General features: G+C 34.6%; 1 protein-coding gene across 2 annotated transcripts in view; it reads right to left on the reverse strand.

Annotated features, from left to right (window-relative positions):
* The window catches only part of LOC105481413 (phosphatidylinositol-4-phosphate 3-kinase catalytic subunit type 2 gamma), a 421,186-nt gene that overhangs the window by 119,464 nt on the left and 288,416 nt on the right, over nucleotides 1-13,306 (reverse strand). For both annotated transcript variants that reach the window (XM_011741018.3, XM_024792846.2), the window contains one exon: nucleotides 810-966. In XM_011741018.3, the coding sequence (XP_011739320.2) occupies nucleotides 810-966 (157 nt within the window). The remainder of the gene's footprint in view (nucleotides 1-809; nucleotides 967-13,306) is intronic.

The raw sequence follows: 13,306 nt of genomic DNA on the forward strand, positions 1-13,306 counted from the left end.
CATGTGGTAGAATTATTGTCATCTGGAAGTTTTAAATCAGTTATTTTTCATAGACTCCAAATCCCATGCTGATAGACCAAATGTATGTTTCCCATGTATAGTTTGCTGCAATCCCTCGTGTGTATGTACATGCCTAGAGGAATCACTAAATCCCTCTCCTAGAAGATATTTCTATCAGATTTTTCTTCCTTCATGGTACATATCTGGTCTCCATCTCTTTAAATTGGACAGTGGAATAAAACCTTAAATTTTCCCCTGCTGGTCACAAGAGAGTGTGTGGGACCATGACTCAGTACACCTAATGCATACCACTAAAAGTTGAGTCGCTGGCAACTCACTTTCCAATTTTGACCCTCAGTTTCTTAATGTGGGAAATTGGCAAGTGATCAAAGGTGGAGTTTGGAATGGAGAACCAGGGACAATTCTTGCCTGCTCTACATTATGTTGTCATGATATATAAGTGAGATAATATATATAAGGCATTTTTGAAAGATCCTAATGCCCAATATGACTGAAGGCATTATTTTTAAAATGACTGTCCTTGAACATTAGTCAAAATATAGTGGGATAACCCCTACATGCATCAATATTGATATGAATAGGAATGTTTGAGACAATAACTATGAAAGAATATATTAAATTGTTCAGGAATATGTTTATAAGCTGTACAATAGTACTCTTAGTTTGCTCATTCCTTTTTCTTCTGAATAGCTCCTTGGGGAACTCCAAGCCATTAGTAAAAATAGACTACTGAAGCAGAGGCATAAATGAAGCTTATTATTTTTGGTTTTTTTCCCCAAGGGACTTACCATTTCTAGCAGGTTCAAGAGCAGTTGGCTGTGCTTTCTGATAATATTATAAGCACGACAGCAAAGTTCCACAAAATCTTGGAAATGCTGTGGGTTTTTCCCACCCTCTGTAATAAAGTATTCCATCTCTGAAGTAAAAATGAAAGGAGCTCGGTCCCTATAAACCAAAAACAGTAGCAATCATTCAAAGGGAGAGAAATGGTTTGTCAGGTTAAATCAGCAGTTATAACAACTTATTTTCATTTGAATTTTCTTGTTTGTTTTTCTCTACTGTAATAGATACATTTCCTTCATTGTGAGACAGCTTGAGAAGCTGCATAATTGTAGGCTTTGAATAACTGGACTGCAATAGAGAGAAAGGATAAGATATTTTACAATGTCAACTATATTGTCTGAAATGTTTAATTCTAAATTACATGTGGAGGGGAATATTATTCATTAAAAGTATAAAGGCCAATTCAGAGTGAAGGTGATATTTATGGAATCTTTATAAAAAGTACATTTTCTGCTAAATTTTGATATGATCAAACAGATGTGTTTGATCTTATAGTATTAAAAAAATTGCCTTAAATGATGACCCTTTAGGAAAAAAGTTTCTGGTAAAAGCTAAGAAAAAAGCAGATGTTACCAATTCACTGGCATCTGCTTAGTGAAGGGGAAAAAAGGTAGCTTTATTTCACACTAGACCCAGTAAAACTGCTGATCAGAAAGGAAGAATATGAGTAGACCATGTTATTATGTAAGTAATACTGACCACTGTAGTCCAAGGATGGAAAAATAAGAAAACAAAAGACCAGAGAGAAGATGGTCCCATGTCCTCTACCTTTGTTAGTTTTTTTTTTATCATGTCATTTAAGATATGGATAGGCCTGAAAAGTATTAGCAATTCTAACAGAGAATAGCAGAGAGAGGACTGGAAACATCCCTGTTTGAGGAATTATCACTCATTGAATAAGAACACAGAGTTTTGATACCTTAGGCCAATTTGGTGAAGGGTTAGACCAAGTAGCAATTTAAAAATTCATGGATTATTGAGGGAAACTCTTATTTTTTTAAATAATAAAACATAGTTGTTTTCTTTTTGTTGCTATGCTTAGCTATTTTAGTAAAAATACAATGGAGTGAAAAATTTCACTAATCTGACAGTTAATGAAACCTTTCAGTAGTATGGATATTTATATCAGAAAGCTATAACTTCAGCAATTTGTGGCAGGTTTGGGACAGTGGAGTCTAATTGCAGGCAAAATGTATAAAAGAAAACAAACACCCTAGTTTTTTGGCTATGATTATTTTATTTAGAAAATGTATTTTGTAATCCATGCTACCACAATGCCTGGAGGAAAGGCTAGAATACCAGTACCTTCACTTCTGTTTATAGTCATTCATTTCTTCAACAAATTTATTGAGCACATACATACACTGAGGACTATGTCTAAAGTATCATGTCTAAATTTTAAAATTTTGGTTCAAAATCCTTTTTTATTTGGCCTTTATTGACTTATCCATCCTATGTTCTATGAATTATTTAACAAGTTCTTGACTTTAGCCAAGCTGGAAGAAGAGATGTTGAAAACATGAGATAAGATATAGCATAGGTTCTAATTCTGGGCCTGCTATGTCTCGATTCTTCATCTCTAAACCACCTAACTCTTAGAATTGCTGTGACGATTAACTTAGGAAATGTACATGTACATAAATGCCTGACACATAAGGAGGGTGGCACATTTGTGAATTGCTCACACTAGAGAGAGGCTCCTGCGGAGGCACAGACTGTGGGCCTGTTAACCAGGTTTCAAATCATGGCTCCACCACTTACTATAGTAGTTCTATGACTCTGGGTGACTTATTCTCTCCATGCTGCAATCTCCTTCTTTGTAAAATGGAGATGAGAGCACTTGACTCTTGATCTTGTTGAGAGAATCAAATGGGTCATACCACATGCAAGTGTTTAGAACATAGCCTAGCATGTAGTAAGCACTCACCAAATTTTAAATAGTATTGTCTGCCAACAGCCAAGTGTTCTTATAGCTGAACCTTGTTATCACTAAATTTCCTTGCCTCTTCAAAAATCTATCAGTAAAATCTCATCCTTATTCCAAGGTTTAATTTACTCTGTGTTACTCCATGTAACCTCTCTTGCTACATAAACCCATAAGTGGATCACAGAATTTGATAGCATTTTTTATATATCACTCACTCATTCATCACTATTGCTATCATTTTAGTAGAGTTTTAGTAATAGAATAGATTTTCATAATTAGAAAAAAATTTAATTTTATATGTAACAGTTTTCTAATAGTTTTTCCACTGTGTATGCTGTGTTTACTATATTGAGTAGAACTTTAGAAATACTTTTAGAAGAGTATTAATTTTTACAACTTCCTGAAACTTTTTCTCCTAATATGATGAATATACTTTTCTCTTTTCCATAAGGAGAATTATGGTGGATCAAATTAATTTCTCTTGGAAGGTTTCTGTAGTTATGCTCAAGTTCATGAGATAACACATTTCCTTTGTCCATGGTCACCATTATTAGAAATCAGATGCGGAAACACCATAACAGAAAGTTAAATACACAAGAGAAACATATACAAATTAAATAAAATATAAAGTGATATTAAAGAAACAAATTTCAGTTGTGTTTAAACATTATCATAGTCTAAATTTTCAGTGGATCCAACAAAATAAAATGCTATATCTTTTCTGAATGATTTTCATGACTCACTTCTGAGCATTTTTTTTTTAAATCTCAGAATTACCCTAAACTTGTGTATAAATGAAAAGAAACCTCACATGTGCAAAAAAATCCCATCTATTCCTATAAGATGTAGAAACTTCAGTTGGGATGTAATTTATCAGTGCACTGAAATGTAAACCTATTCCTACATTATAGAATTAATGTGTTGGAGTTTATCTCTGAAATTTAAGCATTACTTATAAATCTGAGGTATAAATTGGTTGTGACAAAAGGGAATATTCTAAACTATTTGATCTCTCATGGTCTGTACCGTGATTACATTTTGAATTATATACTGAAAATCTCTTATTTATAGCTATATAAATAAATTATAGGTATTTCTTGTTATGACTATCCTCTCTTTTGTTTTTTTTCTAGATTAATGGTTTTACCTTTGCTTACCAAAGTCCCACCTGTTCTTGCTTTTTTATCTTTTACTCATATTGTAACTACTGGTTTCTTTCTTCCTTTTTTTTTTTTCTCTCTTTCTCACCTGATGTTCTAAAACTGATTTAGAGGTCAGGACCAAAAATCTTGTCTTACAGGTCTCCAATTAACCCAACCCTTGTCAGAATCAGAAGTCTCTCTCTCTCTCTTTTTTTTTAATCCATATGACCCGTATGATTTTCAAGAGCAGAGGAAGTAGTCCACCTTCCTTTTATATAGTCTTAACATCGGAAACAACATTTTGACGTTATTCTCTTATATGCAATGAATGCAACAATAAATAAACAGTTCATATAGTGAAGAGCTTGTGATACTTTGACATTTATTTGGGAAGGTCATAAGTACAAACATATTTGTAATGATTCTGTCATTTTTGTTGTCAAAGTTAATATTTTCATTAACTTATGACCATTTTTCCTGGAAGTTATTATTATTTTTTAAATGCAGAGACTGAATATTTTACAGATTTCCAATAGGTGTGAGAAGTGAGTTGGTGGTTTAAAAATGTACATATACTTAGAAATGTAAGAACATTTATATTACAGATAGTAATTATTAAGCAGACAAATAAATTCACTTAATATAAGAAATAGCAAGAGGCTGGGCATGGTGGCTCACACCTGTAATCCCAGCATTTTGGGAGGCTGAGGGGGGTAGATTACCTGAGGCCAGGAGCTTGAGGCCAGTCTGAGCAACATGGTGAAACCCTATCTCTACAAAAAATACAAAAGTTATCCGGGCACAGTGGCACACACCTGTAATCCCAGCTACTCGAGAGGCTGAGGCACAAGAATTGCTTGAACCTGGGAGGCGGAGGTTGCAGTGAGCTGAGATTGTGCCACTGAACTCCAGTCTGGGAGACAAAGCAAGGCTCTGTCTCCAAAAAAAAAAAAAAAAAAAGAAAGGAAAAAAGAAATATCAGGACAATTAATAGTTTGCTGTTTATTACTTTCACATGTTTTCCTTTTAGCCATACTGTATATAAAATCTCCTTGTATAGTCATTAGAATACCAAGATCATCATTATTAAGCATTTGCAGATCACCACTGAAATTAAGAAACACAGAGTTTTAGGGTATATTAGTTTCTGTATATTAGGTGAATTGAGTCTAATCAGGGAGATATATACTATAGTTATTTATCAACAAATACTGAGCCTCTATAATAGATTTGTGCAAGGCTTGTAAGAGAGGTGAAAGATTTTTAAAAATCAATGTTCTAAAAGCAATATCAATTTATTAAATAAGAACAATAATGTTTTGAAAAGATTACTCCACTAATAATACAGAGAAGGGTTTGGAACAGGGAGGGTGTATATAAGCAGATCAGACAAGAGACTTTTGCAAAAAATTTTGACCAGATATGATAATAGCTTAGATTAGAGTTGTGGCATACAGATAACAGAGAAGGGGGAAGACTTAAAGCATATTTCAGAGAAAAAAAAATCAACTGGGTTTCATGATAATTAGAATGGGAGGGAGAAGAGGTGCCAAGAAGAACTTTAACTTTTTCCCTTGTGTAGCAGGAAGACTGCAGTGCAACATTCAGAGGTGGCTCAGCCTTGAGCTTAAGTTATATTTGAGGTGACTTTGAGACATACAAATGCAGATTAAAATGAGGATACTCATTTCTGGGCCATGGAGAAAAGATTTAGGTTGGAGGTAAAATTTTGTGAGTGAAACTTCTGATTCTGGGAAGATGAAGTAGGCTTGTTTTTCCTTGTTCCTCCCACTGGGTATATTAAGAACTCTGGAAATTATATACGAAGCAAACATAAGGTGACTCTGACAGGCATAAAGAAGACAGACTACCTAGGGATGTCAGGACTCAAGTAACAACATGGAGGTGAGTTTTCTGGGTTTTCTTTTTTACCTCATATATTCTAGGCATGAAATATATGCTGCTAAAGTAGGCAATCTAAAAAACCCCAAAGAAAAGCCTGCTCTAAAGGGGCAGTCAAAAACAAACAACAACAACAACAACAACAAAACAGCAAATTTTAGACTGTAACCACTCTACTCCAGCCAAATATCAGGGGAGACACTGTGACACCACTTCTCCCCTACACCAGCCAAGGGCAAGGCAGGCAGCCAAGACTCCCACTCCTACCAGACTGTGATGTCCCCCACGAGGGTACTGTCAGAGAGAGCTCAGTAAGGAAATTGGTACTGGTGGAAGAATACACATAGGCTAATGGAACAGAATAAATAATATAGAAATAGACCCACACAAATACATGCCCAACTGATTTTTTACAAAGTTGTAAAAGTAATTCAATGAAGACAGGTTAGCCTTCTGAACCGATGATGCTGGAACAATTAGACACCCATATGTAAAAATATAAACTTTGACCCAAAACTCAATACAAAAATTAACTTACAATGATTCACAGACTTAAATATAAGTTATACAACTTTTAGAAAAAAAAATAGGAGAAACTCTTTGAGATTTAGGGCTATGCAAAGAATTTCAAAATTTCAACATGTCTGCTTTGTGAAAAATAATGAGATGAAAAGACAAACTACAGACCAGAAGGTAATATTTGCCAACCACATAGCCAGCAAAGTGCCAGTATCTGGAGTATATATTTTAAAAATTCTCAAAATTTAACCATACAAATCAAACAATATAATTAGAAAATGAGCAAAAGACATAAAGAGATGTTTCACAGAAGATGACTTGCAGGTGATAAATAAACATATAAAAAGATGTTCAGCATTATTAACCCCTAGGAAAATGCAACTTAAACCCACAATGAGATGTCACTACCCACCTATCAAAATGGCTAGATAAAAAAATAATGAAACAATACCAAATGCTGGCAAAGATGTGGAGAAACTGGATTACTCACACATTACTGGTGAAAATGTAAAGTGGTACAGTCACTCTGGAAAATCACTTGGCAGTTCCTTAAAAACAACAACAACATACAACTGCCATACAACCCAGCAATTATACTTTTGGATGTTTATCTCAGAGAAATACCTGTTCACAGAGACTTACAAATGAATTGCTTGCAGTAGCTTTATTCTTAATAGCCAGAAAATGGAAACAACTGAGATGTCCTTCAATGGGTCAATGGTTAAACAATATATGCTACATACATATTAAGAAATATTATTTGTGAATAAAATAACATAACTTTGAAAACACAACAGCTTGAATTAATCTTCAGAGAATTATTCTGTGTGAAAAGAGCCAATCAATAAAAATCGCATACTGCATGGTTCTATTTATATAACATACTTGAAATGACAAAAATATAGGAATGGAGAACAGATTAGTGATTGTCAGGGGATAAGAATGGAGTGGGGAAGAAGGTGAGAGGGAAGCGAATGTGGCTACAAAAGGGCAACCCAAACAATCCTGGAGGATGAAATTGTTCTGTATTTTGAATGTATTGATATCGGTATCCTGGTTGCGAGAACTGTACTGTAATTCTGTAAGATGTTACCATTGGAGGAAACTGGTAAAGGATTTATGGAATCTCTTTGTATTATTTCTTACAACTGCATGTGGATCTTCAATTATCTCAAAATAAAAAGTATCTTCAAAATATTGTGAGTTATTTGGATATAGATATTGATAGAAGCCTTGACATAGTTAATATAGATGATACCAGTTTGGTGGAAATTGTAGAGTGAGATGAGAAAAGCACTAAAACGAATCTTGGGGAATCAATCTTTTGGTAACTTGGTAGAAGGAAACAATTTTGAATTAGATATCAAGAAAGGGAGAAAAACTAGAGGGTGATGATACATTACATAAGGCATGTGAAGAAGATACTTTGAGGAAGGAATAGTTAACATTGTTGAAATTTGCAGGTAAATCAAATAAAATGATGAATAAGTATTTTTAGGTCTAGTATTCTGAAGGTGTATTACTCCATTCTCACACTGCTATAAAGACATACCTGAGACTGGGAAATGTATGGAGAAAAGAGGTTTAATTGACTCATAGTTCCATAGGCTGTACAGGAGGCATGGCTGGGGAGGCCTCAGGAAACTACAATCATGGCGGAAGGTGAGGGGAAGCAGGCACAATCTTCACGTGAGGGAGCATATGAGGGGGAAGTGCTACACATTTTTAAAAAAACAGATCTCATGGGAATTCACTGCCTATCACTAGAACAGCAAGGGTTAAATCTTCCCCCATGATCTAATCACCTTCCTCCAGGTCCCTCCTGTAACATTGGGGATTACAATTCAACATGAGATTTGGGTGGGGACATGGAGCCAAACCATATCAGGTCATTGTTGATCAAGTAATGAAGAATAAAACCAGATCAAGTGGTTGTGGATTGAATGGGAGGTAAGGAATGGAGATCAAGAGTTTATAGACAACTCCTCCAGGAAATTTGTGAAGGCGAGAAAAATGGCATGAAGCCTGGAGATTTTGAGGCAAGGTTATTTAAACATTGGAGAGACAAGCTTATTTAAAAATATTATTTGAGAGGGAGAGGATAAATATGCAAAAAAAAAAAAAAGAACTATTGATAGTATAATGTTTATCAGAAGGTGGGAGGGGAATGACTTCAAAGCACAGATGGAAGGACTTACTTTAGAAGGGAAAAACAGGTCTTCTATTATAAGAGAAAGGAAGAAGAGTGTGTGAGATTTTTTTATTGGTAGAAAAGTAGACTCTGTTCTGATGGTTTTATTTTTCTCAAGAAAGTAGGTATGGTCATCTGTTTAAAGCAGGGAGTTGGTAGGAGTGACCTGAGGTTTATGCTTGAGAGGTTAGGGTGACAATTGTAGACAGTGAAATAGTGGGATGGCCACAGAAATGTGCCATTGCTGGGCCATGAGCATGCCCCATTTTAAACTAGTGACACGTGTTTTCTCTGTCATGTGATCTGAGAGCCCTGGGCTGCTGTGTATAGCACAGAGACAGCAGATGGGTGGGTTATGGCGCTTGGTTATCTTCTGCTTCCACATTTCTGTTCATAATATGTTCTGCTATAGGCTGTCTTTCCCCCACCTTTCCCACAAATTTAAGTCCAATCCTTTCTTTAAAATCCTGTTCATATTGCACTTCCTCTTGAAATCTTTCCAATAGCACCAGCCCTCGCAGTGGAAATGGCCGTATTTTAAAACACAATATTAAAGAAATGGACAAGGATGCCAACTGTAATGAATGAACTCTGAAATAGCTGAGGAGCGGTATCCTTAACATTATCAGCCTTTTATTTATTGAATTATTCTTTAAACAAATACATATATACTCAAAAAATGAATGATGTTTGATTTTCAAGTGTTACATACATAAGCTATTTAAAAACAAAATAATTCATAGAGGCAATTTCCTCAAATGTAAATTATACCATCTAGATAATACAATGGGTTTCTTCCCAACAGTTCAGGGTGGTCTTCAGACATACTAATCTCAATAGGATAGACTCTGATAGGCTCTGAAATTAGAGTAAAATATTCTAAATGTTTAACTTATATGAGCTTAACTGTACCTACTAGATTTAAAAAAAAAAAAAAGTAAGAAAAATCTTAAAAGAAAGTAAGCAATTCTGCCTGCCTTTTCACTCAAAGAGAAAATGCCTAACAATGAGAAAGTGATCCTGATGCTTTCATACTTGGGCTTAGTTTTTGCATGCCTCTTGCAGTGCAACCACCTTTCATGACATTTAATTGTAGTTTTTTAAATTGTGAATTTAATATACATCAGGGTCATAAATGCAAGATGCTACCTAAAGAAACAGTCATCTATCCCGATGCTGGAGAAAGCATAGGCTGTGTTGGGATTATTGAGAAATGGGAATATGGCATCTTCCAAAGATTCTACCATGTACTTATTACCTACAACTTTGGACAAATTTTAACAGCTAAGACTTCTCTCTGTCTTAGCTCTTCATTTGTGAAATAGAGAAAATGACAGTATCTACCTCAAAGAGTTTCTGTAACAATTAATGAAGCTAGTGCATAGCAAGTACCTATGAGACTTTAAAGGGTATTTTTAACCATTTCCTTTATAATCTGATCTTCTTCACTTGATGACGCAGCACCACGCTACAGGGTACTTGCTTTGTGCCAGGCCGGTGACAAGCTGCATCAAATCCAGAGCAATCTGAGAAGAGCTACATGTTTGATATTCATGATAGAGGCAGGGGCTATGGAGATATGGAAAGTGGAATGAAAAGATAGAACTCTTATCAATAATTCATGATAGTAGAATTAGTCTGCTGGACTCTATGAACATAGACATTTCTTCCTTTTATAGTTTAGTTTATCCAGTATTTTATTTGAGCAACTGATAAAGTCAGTAAATAAAAGTATACAAGCTTAAATCCCAAACTGAAAGCCTTGAGTGTTTGAATAATGTATTTGTACCTCAAACCGAAACGTGGGACTTAGTAATAAGGCACATTTTGTTTTTATTATTAACATTATTTGTATTGATTCTTTGAATTTCAACTATTTTTATTCCTAGGAAATATAATAATAACATTAATGTTTATTGTTTAAAGATTTCTAAAAGTTGTAGACTCCCATAATAGTGAATGGGAATAGATATAATGACTACAAAGCACATTGGGGAACGTTTAAGCTTATACTGTTCCTGATACCACAAATGACCTACATTTCAGACAGCACATTTTTCTGTTCAGCAGAAAGAACACAAGTCTCTTGTCTAATATCCATGAGTTAATTGAGGAGGCAGATTTGGAATCTCCATTGGATAGGATAGAACGTTAGATAATTAAGCAACACAGAAAACCTCATATGTGCAATATAATGAGAACATGAGAGTGCATGTACTATTATGGAAAGAACATTTAACACCCTGTGAGATCTCCAAGCTCTCTACAATTATTAACTAAGGACAGCCTTAGTTAATCTTTTAAGTGTAAAACAATTTTTTTTCCTGGTTCAGTCTCTTGTAAATGCAATATATGTCCTAAATTAGACCCCCGGAAGTCCCCGATCATCAATAGATTAATAACTTTAGATACTAACTCTGGTTCCTCTCAGGCTCAAATACATCATCTCTTATTTGATAAGGGTGGTTAAAACAACTATTTCTTCAAAATTATCAAGTCTCCTTTCCTAAGTATAACATATTGTGTCTGAATTCATAGCAGATCAGGATTTCATGAGGACAAGAAGAGGCTGATTAGATCCTTCAACTGCCCACTTTTTTTCTTTGTGGTTGAGTTTAGAGGAAAGAGCTCTTTGAGGAAAGAGCACAGCTATGTTTCACATGAAATTCCAGTGTACACTTGAAACAGAAGTAGTCTAGTCTGGACATGAGGAAAACATTAACAATGCTATAAATCTTGGGTGAAAATTGAATTTTAAATACACGTCAGGTTCTAAAATCAGGTTGAAGGTGAAAATCAAGAACAACCTAAGTTACCTGTAAAAACATTTAAATAACCCATAAAGTTACCATGTGCATGATCAAAACACAGGCATGAGGCATTGAATGTACATATTATCTCTTACTAAATTGAACCCCATAGTTGTTTCCCCCAGCAACAGAAGCAGGGCACTATTTCTTTAGTTGGATACTAGATAAAGTTGTTATACTAAGCTTATGTTTAGGAGACATTTGTATTATTCTACAAATTTAGTCTAAAACTAAATTTAGAGTCAACGCTATGAGATCCTTATATTGGCAAGCACATTGTACCTTAGACCAGCTGAGGAATCAGTATTGCTGCCTTCCATTTTATGCTTGCTTTGTTCACAATGGGGTATTGGCTTACTAAGTGCGAGAAGCAGAATCCTTATACCATGTAAGTGGATCCTTCCTTTGTTCTTTTATTTCATCTTTCTCACAAACATTTTCCCCTTCTCAGTCATCCTTTACTCTTTTCATCTGGAAACCTACAAAGTCTCTCTTTGGAGAAAATTTATTTTTCTTATCAGAGAAACTGTTTTTACTTAAAATCAGGGGTTGATATAAGGGAGCTATTCAAAAGAAATCCGGCAATAAAACAGTAGAATGATGAGGTAAAGTTAAAGAGGGAGAAGTAATAGTGAGAAGATGAGACTGATAAAACAAACTGTTTCCTGGAATGGTCCGTGTAAGTGAGAGTGCTTTGTAACATCCAAAGCACTATTTAAATGCGAGGTGTAGTTTGCCTAGGATTGGCTTTGCGACTGGCGGAAGACTTCATCCTCAGACTCTCACACGAAGAGTAACCATCAGGTTAAAAACAAAACAAAACCAAAACAAACCAAAACAAACAAACAAACAAAAAACCCTTGGTAAATTTCCAGTTAAGGTTACAGAATATAGCACGTTCTTAATAAATTTATATTTAGAAAAGTTGTACCCTCTCAGGTTCCTGGGTCAAGGAAAGTAAATGTGAAGACATTTTTGGAATGATCCTTCAATCAACTGAAATTGAACCTCTGCTCTATGCTTGGTGCTTAGGACACAAAGATATCCTTAAAACACTCACAGTTGGAGAGATATTGGAAAGTATTTTTCCTTTCTAGAAAACTCAGATGATACAAAGGCCTGCTGTGAGTAAAAAGAAACCACCGTATTTCTGAGAAAGCAATCGTGAATAACAGACCAACGAGAATCATCTAATTTCAAAGAAAACTAAGATAGTAGTTTTCTTTGAAAAGAAGAATTCATGCAGGAGATTATTATTACCTATCATTTGGATCACTATGTATATTGTACTGAATGAGAATAATTGGAGTAAGACACAATTATTCCTTTAATCTGTTAAGATAGCTTTTTGTTAAAAGATAGTTTTAAACTGAGAAGATATAGAATATAAATACTGTAATACTCAAATTAGAAATTAAATTATTTTTTTAAAAAATCAGTGGTAGTTAATTAACTATTGAAAATAATATCAAAACGATTATAGACACAGGGATTTTTTGTGAATAGTATTGGGATGAAAATGCTGAGATTAATTAGAGTAGGTAATTTGTTGTCTATTGGGATAAAACTTATAAAGGGTTTCAACAATGTTGTGATAAGACTGATACATGACAGTTTGATCATCTGGGTGTAAATATTTCAATAGGAAAAGAACAGAGGTTGATTTTTATTTTGCTGAGTTCTGGAATCATTTTCTATCTCTTTAAAGTGGATTTATGTCCTATTATGCAGTGATGAATATTTAATAGCTGGCGTATGTTGTTTCCTTAGGGAAAAAGCTTTGATTTGTGGCATTTGCCAATTTTATGTGGAGTAAATACTCCCATTATGGCTGATTTTAGGCTATCAATGTGATGTCATTAAATATAGAATTGAGAAGAAGTACACACAATAGGTTCTTGCAAGACAGTGTGGGCCAGGTTCAGCATACATCTGCTTGTATCTGAAATTG

This window comes from Macaca nemestrina, chromosome 10 (genome assembly GCF_043159975.1).
Source record: "Macaca nemestrina isolate mMacNem1 chromosome 10, mMacNem.hap1, whole genome shotgun sequence".
Taxonomy (NCBI): Eukaryota; Metazoa; Chordata; class Mammalia; order Primates; family Cercopithecidae; genus Macaca; species Macaca nemestrina.